Genomic DNA, 19,525 nt, shown 5'->3' on the forward strand with positions numbered 1-19,525 from the left:
AACTGAAATGGTCCACCCACACAGACAGTGTGGTGAAGAAGGTGCAACAGCACCTCTTCAACCTCAGGAGGCTGAAGAAATTTGGCTTGTCACCTAAAACCCTCACAAACTTTTACAGATGCAGAATCGAGAGCATCCTGTTGGGCTGTATCACTGTTTGGTTCGGCAACTGCACTGCCCGCAACCGCAGGGCTCTCCAGAGGGTGGTGCGGTCTGCCCAACACATCACCTGGGGAAAACTACCTGCCCTCCAGGACACCTACAGCACCCAATGTCACAGAAAGACCAAAAAGATCATCAAGGACAACAACCATCTGAGCCACTGCCTGTCCACCCCGCTACCATCCAGAAGGCGAGGTCAGTACAGGTGCATCAAAGCTGCGACCGACAGACTGAAAAACAGCTTCTACCTCAAGGCCATCAGACTGTTAAACAGCCATCACTAACACAGAGAGGCTGCTGCCTACATACAGACTTGAAATCATTGGCCACTTTAATAAATGGATAACAAGTCACTTTAATAATGCCACTTTAATAATGATTACATATCTTGCATTACTCATCTCATATGCATATACTGTATTTTAATACCATCTATTGTATCTAGCCTATGCCGCTCTGTCATCGCTCATCCATATATGTATATATTCTTATTCCATTCCTTTACTTAGATTTGTGTGTATTAGGTAGTTGTTGAGGAATTGTTAGATTACATGTTAGATACTGCTGCACTGTCAGAACTAGAAGCACAAGCATTTCGCTACACTCGCAATACCATCTGCTAACCATGTGTATGTGACCAATATATTTGATTTGATTTGACCGGTTGGCGACCACTGGAGTAGGCTAATAGTTGCAGTCATAGGTGATAATATCTTTCTAGGAGCTGACCCATCAAAAATGTGAATGTTAAAGTAAGATTTGAACGGAGAAAACTGATCCGAGAGCCACTTTCTTGCGATCCTATTAGTTTCGACTGTAGGCCTCTGCCTCAACAATGCACTTAGCGAACGCTCTCTCTGCGTGGTATTTTGGGAAACGCGTGTTACATCTTTGGGCCGTTGTTGGAACAATGCATCATTAAAACACACATACGCCTAAATTCTATTGCTATCGGGAAACCAGGCCCAGGTCATGTGGTTCAGATATTAGATGAAGAACAATGATAACACATTCATTCATCTGTTTTATAAATAAACAAAACATCTGGCATTGTTTTTCCATTGGAATTAGGTTGTGCTTTTAGATGGTTGAAAGCATAGTGATAACACATTGGAAATTCAACAAATATAGGTTGTAAACTCATTGATCAACATCTCAACCAAATATTACCTAATTATCAACGTTGAAACGACCTAGTGTGCCCAGTGGGGTGAGAGGGAGAGATGTAAGAGATAGAAAGAGAGATAGGTGAGAGAGAAGCACAGCAGTTCTTTTGAAAGCGTTTTGGTGTTATCTTTTTGTGTTGTGTTTGTCCATGTCTATTATTCTCTCTGCAGCCTGTTTTGTTCAGGTTGCCTAATTCAGCATCCCTGCCTCAAAGACCTCGGCCCTGGCCCTCTGTCCCTCTAATCCCCTAAACAGCGTTCTGATTGGTCCATCCACATGGCCACAGCGGCCATTAAGGTCAGCTGTGTTTTTCCACTGCCCGTGACCCCGGCAATGGCCTACCTAGCAACCCCTTCCATGGAACCCCAAAGCAAGCGTAAACTCAGACTATGCCACCACCACTGGTTGACACGTTGACAGTAGAACCCTAGCTACCATGACTACCAACCTGTCATGTGACCACCGTATCGACAGTAGAACCCTAGCTACCATGACTACCAACCTGTCATGTGACCACCGTATCGACAGTAGAACCTTAGCTACCATGACTACCAACCTGTCATGTGACCACCGTATCGACAGTAGAACCTTAGCTACCATGACTACCAACCTGTCATGTGACCACCGTATCGACAGTAGAACCCTAGCTACCATGACTACCAACCTGTCATGTGACCACCGTATCGACAGTAGAACCCTAGCTACCATGACTACCAACCTGTCATGTGACCACCGTATCGACAGTAGAACCCTAGCTACCATGACTACCAACCTGTCATGTGACCACCGTATCGACAGTAGAACCCTAGCTACCATGACTACCAACCTGTCATGTGACCACCGTATCGACAGTAGAACCCTAGCTACCATGACTACCAACCTGTCATGTGACCACCGTATCGACAGTAGAACCCTAGCTACCATGACTACCAACCTGTCATGTGACCACCGTATCGACAGTAGAACCCTAGCTACCATGACTACCAACCTGGCATGTCATCATGTTGCTATCGTGTCAACAGTAGAACACTACTCACTGGGCACACACTGGTTGAATCAACGTTGTTTCAACGTAATTTGTCAACGTATTGTGACATGGAATCAACGTGGAAAATACATTGGAATTGAAAAAAAATCATCAACCAGTACTACTTTCATCTCATTTTGACCAGCATTGATTCAACTAGTGTGTGCCCAGTGGGTAGCTACCCTGACTACCATATCTACAGTAGAACACACACAGCTACCTTTCTGTCATCTCTTCTTCTCCATTTTCAGAATGTGAAGTAAGAAATGTCTACATCAACAGGTGGGCATTGGCGACATCATGACCATGTAGTTTCCCCAAAACGGAGAACATATAAAACTCATCCTTGTAAATGAAACCCACAAAATCTGTTTGTCTGAGGTATCACTGTTTTTTCTGTCTCCCCCCCCACCTCTAAACAAACTGGCTAAGAACAGAACAGACAAACAGTTGAGTGTCGTCCTGCTATACGTCTGATGTCATAACCAGTGATGTCGTGGTAAAAACAATAGGTGGGTGAACGCTGATCGCCGTTATCAGTGAGTAAAGTAACGCTCCGTGCACTTTCTATGCATTTTTCCGCAAAAGGTGAGTAAACGCTCACACAAAATGAAAAAAAGTGCATAAGCGCCGTTTACATGCGATTACCCTCCACTACACTACTGGTTATAACTCAGCAACGTCACGTCGTCCTCTTCTGATAGGTCTCTTCTGTGTCTGTCGAGCCTCCAGCCAGACGACTTGTTCTCCAAAAGAGGGGGAAGAGAGAGGGGATGAGGAGGGATGCCTGAGGAGGAGGAGGAGGGAGGGAGAGATGGACAGAGGGGGGACATTCTGTGTTTGTGTGTCGGAGATGAAGTGATGTTGAGACGGATGAGTAGAAGGAGGGATGATCAGGACAGTTTCAGCTTCAACCACCTCAGGTCATCTGATCTGTGAGGAAGAGAAGGCAAAGAGATACAGGGCCTTCAGAAAGTATTCTCATCCCTTGACTTTTTCCACATTTTGTGTTACAAGTTGGGATTAAAATGGATTTAATTGTCCATTTTTTCTCAACAATCTATACAAAATACTCTGTAATATCAAAGTGTATAAAAAAAAAAACATTTGTAAAACATTTATTTAAAGAAACGTATCTTATTTAGATACAGTAAGTATTCAACCCCCTGAGTCAATACATAACCTTTGCCAGCGATTACAGCTGTGAGTCTTTCTGGGTTAGTCTCAAAAAGCTTTGTACACCTGGATTGTACAATATTTGCACATTTATTTTAAAAAAAAGTATTCAAGCTCTGTCAAGTTGGTTGTTGATCATTGCTAGACAGCCATTTTCAAGTCTTGCCATAGATTTTCTAGCTGATTTAAGTCAGACCTGTAACTCGGCCACTCAGGAACATTCCCTTTCATCTTGGTAAGCAACTCCAGTGTATATTTGGCCTTGTGTTTTAGGTTAGTGTCCTGCTGAAAGATGTCTCCCAGTGTCTCTTGGAAAGCAGACTGAACCAGGTTTTCCAATAGGATTTTGCCTGAGCTCTTTATAAAAAATATAAATAAACTCCCTAGTCCTTGTGGATGACAAGCATAACTATAACATGATGCAGTCATTTCTATGCTTGAAAATATGAACAGTGGTACTCAATGATGGGTTGTGTTGGATTTGCCCCAAACATAATGCTTTGTATTCAGGACATAAAGTTAATTTCATTTTTTGCAGTTTTACTTTACTTTTGTGCCTTTTTGCAAACAGGATGCATGTTTTGGGAGATTTTTATTTTGTACAGGCTTCCTTCTTTTCACTCTGTCATTTAGGTTAGTAATGTGGAGTAACTACAATGTTGTTGATCCTTCCTGAGTTTGCTCCTTTCACAGCCATTCCTCTCCGGCAACTGAGTTAGGAAGGACGCCTGTGTCTTTGTAGTGACTGGGTGTATTGATACACCATCCAAAGTGTAATTAATAAGTGTAATGAATAACTTTACCATGCTCAAAGGGATATTCAATGTCTGCTATTTTAAAAACTTTTACCCATCTATCAATAGGTGCCCTTCTTTACGAGGCATTGGAATACCTCCCTGGCCTTTGTGGTTGAATCTGTGTTTGAAATTCACTGCTCGACTGAGTGACCTTATAGATAATTGTATGTGTGGGGTACAGAGATGAGGTAGTCATTCAAAAATCATGTTAAACACTATTATTGTACACAGAGTGAGTCCATGCAATTTATGTGACTTTTTAAACACATTTTTATTTTATTTCTAAAAACATATTTCCACTGTGACATTATGGGGTATTGTGTGTAGGCCACTGATCTGTCAATGTAATCTATTTAAAATTCAGGCTGTAACACAACAAAATGTGGAAAAGGTCAAGGGGTGTGAATACTTTCTGAAGGCACTGTATTACAGTGTGTGCTTGTGTGTCTGCCTGGAGAAAATAAAATAATGAGTTTACAGTGAGAGAGGGGATGTGGGTAGCCACGTACTCAGCCTCTTTCTTAGTGATGGTGTTTCCTGCAGCGAACCTCTCGGCCACAGCAGAAACAGCTGGGTCATAGTTCAGACTTGCTGCTGCTATTACCTCATCATCCCTGCGGGGAGAAAAATAGTGGGGAGAAGAATAGTATTCATACATGCATGCACCAGGTTTTCTGGAAAATTTTGCACCAGACAAGTGACCAGGGGAAGATTTTCATTTATCAGACAATAGAGAAATGTACCGGTCATCCGTATGCAGTGGGTGCTTAACACATTAGGCCACGCAGCCAGTGGCATAAAGGGATAAATGAGCCACATTTACGTGTCCTTACAGACTATATCATATATTACAAAAACACTATTCCTTGTGTTTTGATGTGTAGCATATGCATTTGGGGCTCCCAAGTGGCACAGCGGTCTAAGGCACTGCATCTCAGTGCAAGAGGCGTCCCTGGTTCGACTCCAGGGTGTATCACAACCGGCCGTCATTGGGAGTCCCATAGGGCAGTGCACAATTGGCCCAGCATTGTCTGGGTTTGGCCGGGGTAGGCCGTCATTGTAAATACGAATTTGTTCTTAACTGACTTGCCTAGTTAAGTAAAGAACATGCATAACTTTATAGCCAATTGTTTTATTGGTTTTTACTTTCCTAAAACAATTGAATGTATTTATATTTGCCAGGCTACTGCGTCTGCTATAGAGATATGTGTACAGAAGGAGGCTAATTCCCAAAATTGTAATCAGAATATTTTGTATAAAGAGAAGCATTATATTGTTAGATTATAGGAGTAACTCTGGTAGGCCTCAAACAGTCTTCCTCACCTCAAGTTCAACTGATAGAGTCAGTTGGAGTGCCGGGATGCACTGCCTTCATGTCATAGGCCTGCAGTGTAGTAGGCTAATAGTCACACCATACCAAACCTTCACTAAAGTTTTAAACTTTATTAGGGTAATATCAAAACTAAGTCAAGCCATTGTTTCTAGGAAAAATACGAGAAGGATATTATATTGCGGCAAACACAAACATTCATTTGGCCAAAGAAAATGGCTCAACCGAACTGGTTTAAACCTTTACAAAAGTTTTGAACAGGCTATTTTGCAGCAATTACCAAGAAACACTTGTGCCTACCGTACCCAAAATTTTTCAGCAATAGGCTAATGATATTTATTTTACAACAAGCCTACTTATAACCTATCTTAAACTAAATACACAGCACACAATTAAAAAGGCAGATCGAACTTAATTTAATTCAGACTGAAACAAAATACGTTTAGCATGTTTTTTAAACTGGTTTAGATTAATAAATAGGCCTACAATAATAACAATTATATACAATAATAATAATGATTAAACAAATTATTATAAATACGAAAATAATAATACATTGAAGTTCAAAAATGGCCTGAATAGCGAGTTGCACAGTGGCCTGCATTTTCTAGTTCAACAGAGATGAGTTTGCCTGCATCTTTACGTGCTCTAATATCATAGGCTAATTTAGACTAATAATTCACCACCTGAGTAAGTGGAAACTCAAAAACACATTAGCTAGATCAGTAACACTACAGATAATACCCACAGCTAGTAGCCATGTATTAATCTAACAGTACATTTAATGGCCCAAAACAGTTGTCGCCTTCCGCTTAATGAGGCCTATCCACATTTCACACACTCCATATCTCAAAGCCATATCAAATGTCTTGTTTGTAAAATAGTTGCTATTGAACTCAAAATGTAGAGTTGAGAAATAAACAGCATACCTACAAAAAGCTGAGAACACCCTCTCTCCATCTGTGACAACAGGATAGCTGTTTTCAATTGGATTTTAACAAAATGATACAATCAGAACACTTTTCTTTCCCCTGGGAAAGGAGAGAGAGTGGCTCGCTCAACACAGCAGCAGGCCCCAGTGAAACAGGTACAGGGGCAGGCAGGCAGACACTTTCATTACAGGAATAATGAGGATAATGTACTTTACTGTTAGACCAAATCATGGTTTTAGCCTCCTAAAAAATAGGACGTTTTGAGTGATGTTAAGGAATGTGCAGCTCGCACCGATGCGACCAATAATTTATTTTACTCGCACAGCCAAGTCAAAAGGTCGCAAAATGTGACTAAATGGTTGCAGTCTGGAGCCCTGCCTTGTAGGTTTTTCACTATAGGCATGCTCTCTAACTGTTGTTCTACTTCAATGAAAACGGCCTCCGTCATTGCAATCAACAGTAGCATAGGCCAAAGGCCGCCAATTACAGGCTAATGGAAACCCGGCCATGCATTCATGCACACACATCTTGTGTTAAAGTATACACACACACACATACAAACACACACAGCCACAGACACGCATACAGACATCACATTCTCACATTCTCACACACACGTCCATTTGAACAATGCCGTTTTTTGTTGACTCACTTGATATAAAAGGCCAGGAACTTTTGTTCCTCCGCTTTCCCTTTTACCACGATGTCAGTGTATCCTTCCCCATAGCCTGCAAAGGACACATATACACAAATGATTAGTGTGTGTTCAGGTGTGTTAAGGTGTGTGTAGTAGATAGGCTTACCTGTGTATCTGATGTTCTTCCCCAGTAGGACGGTCCAGTAGTAAGGGATAGAGTTGAGTTCAGTGGGTATATTCAGCATGTTCAGGGCTGCTACTCTCCCTACAACAACACCACACACACAGCAACAACATCAAAATCAATAGCAACTATATACAGTACCAGTCAAAAGTTTGGACACACCTACTTATTCAAGGGATTTTCTTATTTTTTTTTACTATTTTCTACATTGTAGAATAATAGTGAAGAAATCAAAACTATGAAATAACACATGGAATCATGTAGTAACCCAAAAAATTGCTAAACGAATCAAAATATATATTTTAGATTCCCTTTGTCTTGATGATAGCTTTGCACATTCTTGGTATTCTCTCAACCAGCTTCACCCGGAATGCTTTTCCAAAAGTTTTGAAGGAGTTCCCACATATACTGAGCACTTGTTTGCCGCTTTTCATTCACTCCGCGGTCCAACTCGTCCGAAACCATCTCAGTTGGGTTGAGGTTGGGTAATTGTAGAGGCCAGATCATCTGATAAAGCTCTTCTTCTTGGTAAAATAGCCCTTACACAGCCTGAAGGTATGTTTGGTCATTGACCTATTGAAAAACAAATGATAGTCCCACTAAATGCAAACCAGATGGGATGGTGCATCCAGGCAGAACACTATGGTAGCCATGCTGGTTAAGTGTGCCTTGAATTCAAAATAAATCAGACAGTGTCACCAGCAAAGCACCGCCGCACCATCACACCTCCTCCAAGCTTCACGGTGGGAACCACACATGTGGAGATCATCCGTCTCATAAAGACATGGCGGTTGGAACCAAAAATGTCTAATTTGGACTCATCAGACCAAAGGACAGATTTCCACCGGTCTAATGTCTATTTCTCGTGTTTCTTGGCCCAAGCAAGTATCTTCTTCTTATTGGTGTCCTTTAGTAGTGGTTTCTTTGAAGCAAATCGATCATAAAGGCCTGATTCACGCAGTCTCCCCTGAACAGTTGATGTTGAGATGTGTCTGTTACTTGAACTCTGTGAAGCATTTATTTGGGATACAATATCTGAGGCTGGTAACTCTAATGAACTTATCCTCTGCAGCAGAGGTAACTCTGGGACTTCCTTTCCTGTAGCGTTCCTCGTGAGAGCCAGTTTCATCATAGAGCTTGATGGTTTGTGCGACTGCACTTGAAAAAGTTTAAAAGTTCTTGAAATTGCCCGGATTGACTGACCTTCATGTCTTAAAGATATGATGGACTGTCATTTGTCTTTGCTTATTTGAGCTGTTCTTGCCATAATATGGACTTGGTCTTTTATCAAATTGGGCTATCTTCTGTAAACCAACCTTACCTTGTCACAACACAACTGAACACAACTGGCAACACACAACACAACACAACTGGCTCAAACGCACAAATTTACTTTTAAAGAGGCACACCTGTTCATTGAAATGCATTCCAGGTGACTACCTCATGAAGCTGGTTGAGAGAATGCCAAGATTGTGCAAAACTGTGATCAAGGCAATGGGTGGCTACGTTGAAGACTCTCAAATATAGAATTTGTTTAAATATGGAATCATGTAGTAAATTTGTTACTACATGATTCCATGTGTTATTTCATAGTTTTGATGTCTTCACTATTATTCTACAATATAGAAAATAGTAAAAATAAAGAAAAACCCTTGAATGAGTAGGTGTGTCCAAACTTTTGACTGGTACTTTAAGTAAAAGCCCAGTAAAACCCACATTAGTCAAACCCTAGAGACCTTTGCACAAAGAACGTTTGCTTTTTAAATATGTTTGATCTGAAAGATTATTGAGGCCATATTTTCTTTAACAGCAAAGGTCCAGGCTGAATCACATCCGGCCGTGATTGGGAGTCCCATAGGTCGGCGCACAATTGGCCCAGCGTCGTCTGGGTTTGGCCGGGGTAGGACGTCATTGTAAATAAGAATTTGTTCTTAACTGACTTGCATAGTTAAATAAAGAAATAAAAAAATAAAGGTAAAAGCCTGATGCATGTGTTTAAATTGGCCTGGGTGAGTTACCGTGTGCCTGTGCCATCTGCCAGTGTCCTATATTGACCCTCTGGTCTTTGGCCATTGTCAGGGGGAAGGTAGCCAGGTCTCCTCCACAGAACACTTCAAGAACATTGGTCCTCATGCACTGCAGGAGAGGAGAGGAACCACTCACACTTAGTATAGTAACAAGTTGTGTAGTGGAGGGTAAGTGCATGTAAACACCGCTTTTTTAATTTGCGCAGGCAGTTACCCACCTTTTGCAGAACAATGCGTTGAAAGTATAGGGAGTGTTACTTTACTAACCACGAATGGACGTGTTGGGGAGTAGTAAACTACTTATAGTTCAACTAGTAATTGAATTACATTTTGTAGTAGCTTGGCGGTAGCTGAACTAAATTCAAATCTCAGTAGTTAATAACTTTTTGACATATGGGTGAAGTATTTATTTATTTTTCAGCATCAGACCTGCCTTAATGTAATTTGAAACACTTTTTGTGTGCCTAATTCTCACTTTTTATGTTTCATAGGTGAAAGTACACATTCTGTTAACATCTGATTCCAAAGTGATCTGTTCTTGCAATTTGTAGTCTATGACATTAGATTTAGATATGATAATTTTTCACGAAGTACTTTGGATGTAGTGAACTAGTTTTTCTAACTAACTTTAGTTAAGTAAACTATATTTTTATTAAGGTAGCTTTAGTGTAGCTGAACGTCTTCCAGTGTGAAGTACTTGGTAGTTCAGTAAACTATATTTTTATTAAGGTAGTGTCACGCTCGTCGTACGAACTGGAAGCATACTCGGACCAAAGTGCAGCGTGATCTGGGTTCCACATATTTTATTTATCCACAAACACAGGTGGGAAAAATGCTACCTAAATATGATCCCCAATTAGAGACAACGATTCCCAGCTGCCTCTAATTGGGAATCATACAAATCACCAACATAAAAATAATAAACTAGAACCCCACATAGAAATAATAAACTAGAACACCCCCCAGTCACGCCCTGACCTACTACACCATAGAGAAACAATGGCTCTCTATGGTCAGGGCGTGACAGGTAGCTTTAGTGTAGCTGAACTTCTTCCAGTGTGAAGTACTTGGTAGTTCAGTAAACTATATTTTAACCTCTTGTCGTTCGCCTAGGATAGGGGGCGCTACAGCGATTTTTGAAAAAAATTAGTGCCCATTTTAAACGGCCTCCTACTCAAACTCAGAAGCTAGGATATGCATATAATGAATACTTGTGGATAGAAAATACCCTAAAGTTTCTAAAACTGTTTGAATGGTGTCTGTGAGTATAACAGAACTCATATGGCAGTCAAAACCCCGAGACCGATCGTAACAGGAAGTGGAATTCTGAATTGCGGACTCAACTTCATCAGTTTGCCTGTAAATCACACAGTGAGCAATGGTTCATTGAGCACTTCCTATTGCTTCCACTAGATGTCCCCAGTCTTTACAAAGTGATTTGAGCCTTCTACTGTGAAAACTGAATGAATGAGACGTAGTGGAACTTGGTCACACGGAGAGGGCCATCACCATTATGACGCCGGCGCCCCTGGCTACCCTCCCCTTTCGAAACGTTTTGAAACACAATGCAATCGTCCCCCTTGAATCTTATTGGAGCTCTGGTTGAAAAAGGCCCTAAAGATTTATGTTATACAACGTTTGACATGTTTGAACAAACCTAAATTAAAAACAAATGCATTTTATTGAAAGAGTAGTCCCGCAGCCGACGGAAGTTTTGGAGCAGCCTTCAGAACACGCTAACAAGAACAAGCTATTGAGACGTAAAGGATTAACTTTTTCGAACTAAAATACATTTGTTGTGGACCTGGGATTCCTGGAAGTGCTTTCTGAGGAAGATAATCAAAGGTAAGGGATTATTGACAATAGTATACAAGACTAGATTTGATATGCGATTGTTCCAAGATGGCGCGGACCTGTAACGGTAGCCTATTTTTCTGAGTATCGCATCCTCTTTTATCGCAAAGTGTGATTACCCAGTAAAGTAATTTTTAAATCTGGCATTACAGGTGCTTTCAAGAGATATTCATCTATAAATCTTAGAATGACAATATTACATTTTAAAAATGTTTTCGACTAGTAATTTAGTAAATTGTAGCGCTGTTTCACCGGATGCATTTGAGGGAAAATAGTTAGTCAACGTTACGCGCCGATGTAAAATGCTGTTTTTATATATAAATATGAACTTTATCGAACAAAAGAATGCATGCATTGTGTAACATGATGTCCTAGGGGTGTCATCTGATGAAGATTGTCAAAGGTTAGTGCTGCATTTAGCTGTTTTTTGGTTATTTGTGATGCATGTGGTTGGTCGGAAAATGGCTATGTGGCTACTTTTACGATATACTCCTCTAACATAATCTAATGTTTTGCTCTTGCTGTAAAGCCTTTTTGAAATCGGACAACGTGGTTCGATTCAGGAGAGGTGTATCTATAAAACGATATTACATAGTCCTATATTTGAAAAAACAATTATTAAATTTCGTTATGCTAATGGCGATAGGATTTTTCGCTGGATGTCCGTCCCGTTAATTAAGGTAGCTTTAGTGTAGCTGAACATCTTCCAGTGTGAAGTACTTGGTAGTTCAGTAAACTATATTTTTATTAAGGTAACTTTAGTGTAGCTGATCTTCCAGTGTGAAGTAATTGGTAGTTTAGTAAACTATACTTTCACAGTATCTTCCCCAACACTGGTGAATGGTGATCAGCGTTTTTCTCCACTACATCACTGATAGTTACACTCTATAAATAAACTCTGGGGAAGAATATCAATTGCATACTCCTCACGATCTCTCTCCACACCACCTCAAAACCCACTGGATGAGAAAGCCAGAGGTCCCCCCCCCCAATTGGTTTTGAGAAGGAGGCAAGGAAAGAGGACGCGAGGAGTATGCAATTGAGATTCTCCCTATAAACACTGTCATACAGCCTGCATAGAGCTAGCCCAAAGGTCGGCAGATGGTGATGTTGAGTCGTTCCATCTTACCTTCGAAGGGAATGTGTGCAGCCGGCTATACACTCATATTCCTGTGGACAGGTTTCTATATTCAGGCTGCAAAGGCGTTGGTTTCCTACTTAACTCGATTTATTCATTTAAAAAACAACTGGGAAAATATGCATACTTTCTTTATGAAACACCGTGGCTAATGCTAGTCACGGGCTATCAGACCAGAGGTGAAAAAAATAGACGGCTGCAACCTGATTGGCTGAACACGCTATGCAACATTTGGGACTAGCACTAGCCACTGTAGCATGGTGGTGGGAAATGGTGTTTTATAAAGAAAGTATGCATATTTTCCCTCACCATGAAATGTAGTTAAGGAGGAAACAGACACCTTTGCAGCAAGAATTGAGAATGTTTTTTTGTACGAACCGCTCCACGAGAGATACGAGTGTGTAGCCGGCTGCATACCTTCCCTCAATATTGCTATCAGCTAGGCCTTTGGGCTAACATAGAGCCTACATACCATCAAAAGAGTAAAGCTTTATTTACTCCTAACCTCCCACAAATAAAGCTACAACAAATGCCACAAATTAGATGTCAAAATTAGATGTCATTCTTATTGTAAGATCTATTAACAAACTAAGCAACCCTTGGTTTGATTCAGTAGGACAACAACATGCTTTATTCAGCCCTCCAATTGGAGCTCACCTTGTCCACTATGACTGAGCTCTTAGAGTCCATCGCTATGGGAGTACCCTGCAGGAACTCTGAGTTAGGGATCACACCTTGAGGGAGGGAGATACAGGAAAGAGAGAGAGAAAGAAGATGGAGAGAGGAAAGAGAGAGAGAAAGGAGATGGAGAGAGGAAAGAGAGAGAGGAAGGAGATGGAGGGAGGAAAGAGAGAGAAAGGAGATGGAGGGAGGAAAGAGAGAGAGAAAGGAGATGGAGAGAGGAAAGAGATAAAGTCTTTATATCTTTATAAATGTCTTTATATTTCAGATTTGCCATACAGTAGTAGGTCTTTATGAGGTTGTGTAGTATACTGAATTTAAAGTGTAATAAATGTCCTGTGTTGTACATACCGATGCCAACAATTAAAACATCAGCAGGAATGACTGTCCCACTCTTCAGCACAACCTCTTTTACCTGCACAGAGACAAACACATTCTATTCTCATTGAATAACCCAACACAGCTATACAACTATAATGGGATTCTCTTCATGTTGCCAGGACACAGACACAGGGAGGTCTCTCTACTGTACCTTTCCGTTCTCTCCGCGGACCTCTGACACATTGTCATTCATATAAAATGCCACATCCTTCTCTGCAAGCATCTGTCAACAGAACATAAGGAGGGGATGAGGGGTGAGGAGGCAGAAAAGAAGATGACTTCTAAGTAGTTTTAAACGCAGCTTAGTTATACATTGGAAGCTTAAATATAAGGAGCTCCCTCTCCTGTCTCTCACCATCATAGTGACCTTGCCAATCTCAGGGCCCAAGGTCTTCTGGTAGGGTAGCTCACTGCTGCCAATCACTGTGATGCTGGAAGCCTTGTCTGTCATATAGGATGCCACCTCCATGCCTAAACACAACACACAGCCAGGGAAATACACAGATCAGGGCTATTCGTAGTGTAGTGCACTACTTTTGGCCAGAGTCACACAAAGACAGAGAGCTCTGGACAAAAGTAGTGCACTACTATTGTTGGGCCATAAAGTGTCAATTTGAGACAGAATGAGACAATGTACCAACGAAGGATGTCCCCACGATGACGATATGACAGCCTATACAGGCAACATGTATCTGCCTTGCATCCTCTGGTGTCTCCAGCATCTTTACATTCTCCAGGTCTTTACCTGGACACTCCAGACCCTTCGCTCTACACAACAGAATTAGAATGGATCAGAACACAGAAATAGAATAAGTAGAATGGACATTCCTATTCCCATTCTCTAACTACTGCTGTGTTCTGGGGTGGGTGGAATGGTGACCACATTGGGGTTACTGTTCTGTGCATGCATGCGTGTTAGTGTGTGAGTATGTACACACCTGCAGCCTGTGGATATGAGGAGCTGGTCGTAGCTCTGGACTGAACCGTCATCAAATGTTACTTTCTTCTTCTCTGTGTCCAATGACATGGCCTGCCATGACAATAACACAGAGCTGGAGAAGGCTTTTGAGAGCTTGCAAACAACCAAGCAATGGCCAGAGATATAGTGCACTCATATGCTGTAAATACAGGCAGATATACTACAGATTAATGAGCACAAAAGAGAAAACATAGTGAGAGAGAGCCATGTTATCTAAATTAACCATTTGAGGTCATCTGTTCGAACAGTAGAATTCCAATTGAATCTTGAGAATAATTTGTTCAAGAAACTCACCCTTCCTAAATTAACGCAACAGAAAGTAAAGGCCAGGAGAATGAGGACTATGTAACAGTTGGATAAATAAAGTTGTATTGTATCCACCTCTTTGCTGAGCCACACCTCGATGTCGTATTTATGGAAGAACTCCATCCTCCTCAGCAAAATGCTGTCATTCTCCACATTCATTACCTGGGGGGGGGGGGGGGGGGGGGGGGGGGGTGTTACTCGAACTTAACTAGGTGATGGTTAGAAAAAATTAAAACATATTTTAGGACTATTTTTTACTTTTTAAAAACTCCAGAATGAGTTACCAATCTATTCTACTTTGGTTGTAGAGTTCTGGTTAAGCTCCCAAAAATCTCAGGTTATTCAGAAATCCTGGTCGGTTGATGCCCAGAAGGTTTTATTTAGCTAGGCAAGTCAGTTAAGAACAAATTCTTATTTACAATGACTGCCTACCCCGGCCAAACCTGGGCCAATTGTGCACCGCCCTATGGGACTCCCAATCACGGCCAGATGTGAGGCAGCATGGATTCAAACCAGAGACTACAGTGATGCCTCTAGCACTGAGATGCAGTGCCTTAGACCGCTGTGCTACTCGGGAGCCCACAATAAGAAGGGAATGAGCAGGAAATCTGGAATCCTACAAACAGGATTTCTGGAAAAACCTGGGAATTTTGCAGAAGATACAGAATTTGGAAATACAGAATTTGGGTAATTTACCTTGCTGAGTCGTGTTTTGTCATAGGGCAGAAGGTTGTCCCTGGTTACCATGATGATTCTGCCTCCAAAGTTCTCCTGTCTCAGAGTTTCCGCACACACTAATGACGCAGACCCTGCGCTTACAGAGAGAGAGCACACCATCACGCACACTCACGCGCGCAACCATATACCCACACACACACACAAGGCACTTGTGCACACACACGCACACTGAGCCCCAGTATCCCGTCCTCACCTCCCCCGAGCAGTAGGATGGTGTGGATGACACCTTCTACTCTGGAGCCCATACTCTTTATTCGTTTGGTCTGTCTCGCTGCCTACACACAAACACCACATGACATAGAGTGACAGAGGGTCATAAAGAATTCATAACTGCTTTATGATCCATCTATAACTAACTCAAATAGTTTTTTGGCTCTTACTGTTTCTGTATAACATGGTTAAGGCAACAGTAACAGTAAATCGAAACCAAAATGAGAGCTTCAGCTTGACAGTAAATGCAGCATGTTGTAATATTCTGGCATTTAATAAAATCAATGCGATTTTTAAAAGTGATGTTTACCTTTTTGTTTACGGACACATACACTTTGTTGTTTTCGACTTTCACCTGAAAAATAAATCAAACAAAGTCAATCAAAGCCTGTCTTCTTGCCTGCCTGTCTGTCTGTCTTCCTGCCTGTCTTTCTGTCTGTTAGACCCACCTTGTGGCAGACAGTCCATGCCAGGGTATAACTCCAGGTTTCTCTTCCCCTCTCCTACCTCCCCCTTCCTGCCACCCTCTCCCTCCCTACCGTGTGACAGGGTAGACAGTCCATGCCAGGGAATTCCTCCAGGTCTCCTGTCTGGATGTTGAAGCAGGCACCGTGCCACGGGCATCGCACCCTGTGCCCTGATAGAACCCCTACACACACACACACACACACACACACACACACGCACACGCACACGCACACGCACACACAATAAACTATTATGACAGCCAATACATTGTGTACGGTACATGACATGGAGAACATGCACTCACAGGGACATACACACACACACTGACTGTACTTCCTCACCTTTGCTCAAGGGAGCTCCATAGTGTGTACACTGGTTGCCGATGGCGCTGTATATGCCTTCACTCCGTACCAACAGAACATTGTGACGTCCCACCTCCACCTCCATCATCCTACACACACACACACAAACGAATGTGTGTACAACATGTGTACTGATCTGTCTCTCTGTGCTTTCTGACCCATGTTTTCTCTATCTCCATCCTCGCTTCCCTCTTTCTTACTGAATAGGGTGTGATGAAACTGGGATCCTTAAATTTAAGAAAATACCCAAACATTTGAATCACAAAACATATTATTTCCTAACTAGGCGATAGGCTATAAAGGCAAAGGGAAAGTTGAGTAAAGGTAGATTCATCGATATGATGTAGATGGTAAACAGAATAGTAGGTCAATTTCCGCAACAACTTAGAGCACTTAAGCGCGACGCTCAACTTCTCCACTCTCTTGGTGCCTGGCTACCACGCTGTGAACAGAACCTGTGCACATGCATTGTGTGTGACGTTTGTTTTGGGTCATTTTAGCAGACGCTCTTTTTCCAGAGCGACTTACAGGAGCAATTAGGGTTAAGTGCCTTGCTCAAGGGCACATCGACAGCTTTCACCTAATCATCGCAGGGATTCGAACCAGCAACCTTTCAGTTACTGACCCAATCTCTTAACTGCTTGGCTATCACCCAGTTTTGCATCTAGCTCTTCTTAGTATCCTAGCCTATTCATTGATGATAGGCCCGGCTTTACTGAAGTTGAGAGACATTGCAAGCTTAGAAATTTTGGGGTACAGCATTCCATTGTGAGATACAGCTTTTGATTGCCGATTAATAGGCCTAGTTCACAGTTCTGACTCTGTCTCCCTTGTGGCCCACCTGCCTATACCGTGCCCCTCCCCTCTCTCGCTGTCTCTCCATGCGTGTGTTTGTGATCTCGGAAGTATGGCAACTAATCAGTCCCATCTGTTCCAAAAATACTGACTCTTAGGAGTCGATTCTTAAATAAGAAAGGAAATGCAAACTTTGCGAGGTGGAATTAAAGTACAGTAATGGTAGTACAGGTGCAATAACTATCTGAAAGGGACGCATCGTGAGACCCAAACCATTGCTGGCAACAGCGCAGCTCCATTGTGAATTTATCTGGAAATGTATTCATTTTTCTTATCGTTTTAACGGAAAACCGATTTAAAAAATGATGGTTTAAACGTTATTTAAAAAAATATGCCACATCTCTATTACTGACCATCCTGTAGTTCTGACTCCAGACACACCACCTCTGTCTTTTATATATCTCTCTCTCTCCATCCCTCTCCCCTCTCTTTCTTACTGTCCGTCCTGTAGTTCTGACTCCAGACACACCACCTCTGTCAGCTCTTCAGAAGCTTCGTCTGGGTCGACATCCAGCAACTCGCTACAATCTGTGATCACACCCCCCCCCACACGTGCACACACACACACACACACACACACACACACACACACACACACACACACACACACACACACACACACACACAGGAGAGTTAGAAGTTGTTGACCCATTCTCTGTGTGTGTGTGAAGCTGAAGGGTGACTCACATAAGAGGACAAAAGACATCTGGGCTTATTGTCAACTCTGTCCTCTCCATAAACTGCTCATGAAAGTAAGATAACCAAATATTCAAGAAGAAAATGTATCAGGTGTGCTTTTACAAATATCTTATTTTATATAAAAAATAGGTTAATTTATTTAAAAATGTACCCAAAGATGTTATGTGTAAGTATGTCACTCTCATAGCTTCTAAAACACATGAACATGGTGTATAACACATCGAGATTACAATTTACAGTAGAGCAGAATGGAAAATCCATCTGCCTGCAACATCACAGGAGAATTATGCAACGCATGAGAGAGAGCCTTTACAATCTGCTGGATGATTTGACAGGTGAGTCGTGACTTTTACGCACCAGTCTAGCCTACTCATTCAACCATTACTAAATCATTTTTTTCACACAGAAAACGGTACTCACGTGGCTTTCCAGACATCCCGCTGATTCTACAGTAATTACAGACGTTCCTCAACGAACATGTGATAAGAATTCAAGTATGTTTTATAAAAGTGTCCGGAGGCAGTCTTTGCATTAGCTGAAAGCACCTATCGCGATGGGACAATAGTCCGTTTCCTCGGGAACCAAACCTGTTCCAACCCTCATCCCTCGGCCCCTCGATGATTTGACAGGTCGGTAAAAGTGCAGGAAAATTTGAGGAGCACTGAAAATATTCCACAAAAAATAACTGTATTTTTTAAATCTAAAGTGAATAACTGGATGTAGATCCGGTATTGTTTGTGATTTTGCTTAGAGTTTTGTCGTTAGTCGTTATTGTTGAAGAGAAGAGCAAGCCTTTCTGTGTGACACAACAGCAGCATAGAGAATGGCTGACGAGGCACTAACGTTCACAATGAATGAGTGAGAATGCACAACTTGCGTAAACCTTTGGGTTGCTCATTCATTCAAATCATCGTTACAAAATCAATGTTTTATCATCATGTTGGTTGCGGCCAATGGCCATAATGAAAATATTTTTTTGTTGTGAAAATTTGTTTCAATGCCAATTACAAATGGGAAAGAATTTGTTGTGAGAGGGGGCCACATAAGCTCATGTAACCCAATATTGCAAGCTTTGATATTGCAACAATGTGAAACACAAATAGTAAATTGTTTGTCCCACATACATGGGAAAAAAACAGCATTAGAATATCTTAAAGCATTTTGGAAATATAAACCTGTAAACACACAGATACAATAGGCATAAATATCAACTTTGAATATTTATGATGAAGTTAACTCTTTGGATACACATACACCAACATAGAAATATACTATCTAGAAATCCCCCTAGTCACGCTCTGACCTATTACACCACAGAGAACGCCGACGGTTTTCCACGATCAGGGCGTGACAGGTGGTTTTTTATTTATTTAACAAAAATGTGTGGGTAGATCAGCTTTAATATTGCAGATAGA

At 41.6% G+C, this 19,525-nt stretch overlaps 1 protein-coding gene across 1 annotated transcript; it reads right to left on the reverse strand.

The window, feature by feature from the left end:
• Window positions 1-512: 512 nt before the first annotated feature.
• Window positions 513-18,546, reverse strand: LOC106560673 (apoptosis-inducing factor 3). The gene is made up of 19 exons (XM_082956612.1): window positions 18,531-18,546; window positions 17,849-17,909; window positions 16,536-16,645; window positions 16,266-16,375; window positions 16,037-16,081; window positions 15,710-15,791; window positions 15,475-15,587; window positions 14,854-14,940; window positions 14,432-14,523; window positions 14,131-14,261; window positions 13,849-13,964; window positions 13,645-13,716; window positions 13,464-13,527; window positions 13,089-13,165; window positions 9,431-9,548; window positions 7,395-7,493; window positions 7,244-7,319; window positions 4,839-4,943; window positions 513-3,289 (listed from the first exon to the last, which is right to left on the reverse strand). Exons 1-19 carry the CDS (start codon window positions 18,544-18,546, stop codon window positions 3,250-3,252), a joined length of 1,614 nt encoding a protein of 537 aa, XP_082812738.1. The 3' UTR covers window positions 513-3,249.
• Between the last annotated feature and the right edge of the window lie 979 nt (window positions 18,547-19,525).

Source organism: Salmo salar, chromosome 10 (assembly GCF_965601325.2).
Source record: "Salmo salar chromosome 10, fSalSal1, whole genome shotgun sequence".
Classification (NCBI taxonomy): Eukaryota; Metazoa; Chordata; class Actinopteri; order Salmoniformes; family Salmonidae; genus Salmo; species Salmo salar.

Coding starts and splice junctions, on each gene's coding strand:
- LOC106560673 (XM_082956612.1), bottom strand. Junction 9,549..13,088: donor GCTCAGTCATAGTGGACAAG/GTGAGCTCCAAT, acceptor CCTCTCCTGCAG/TGCATGAGGACCAATGTTCT. Junction 7,494..9,430: donor GCAGATGGCACAGGCACACG/GTAACTCACCCA, acceptor GTGTTGTTGTAG/GGAGAGTAGCAGCCCTGAAC.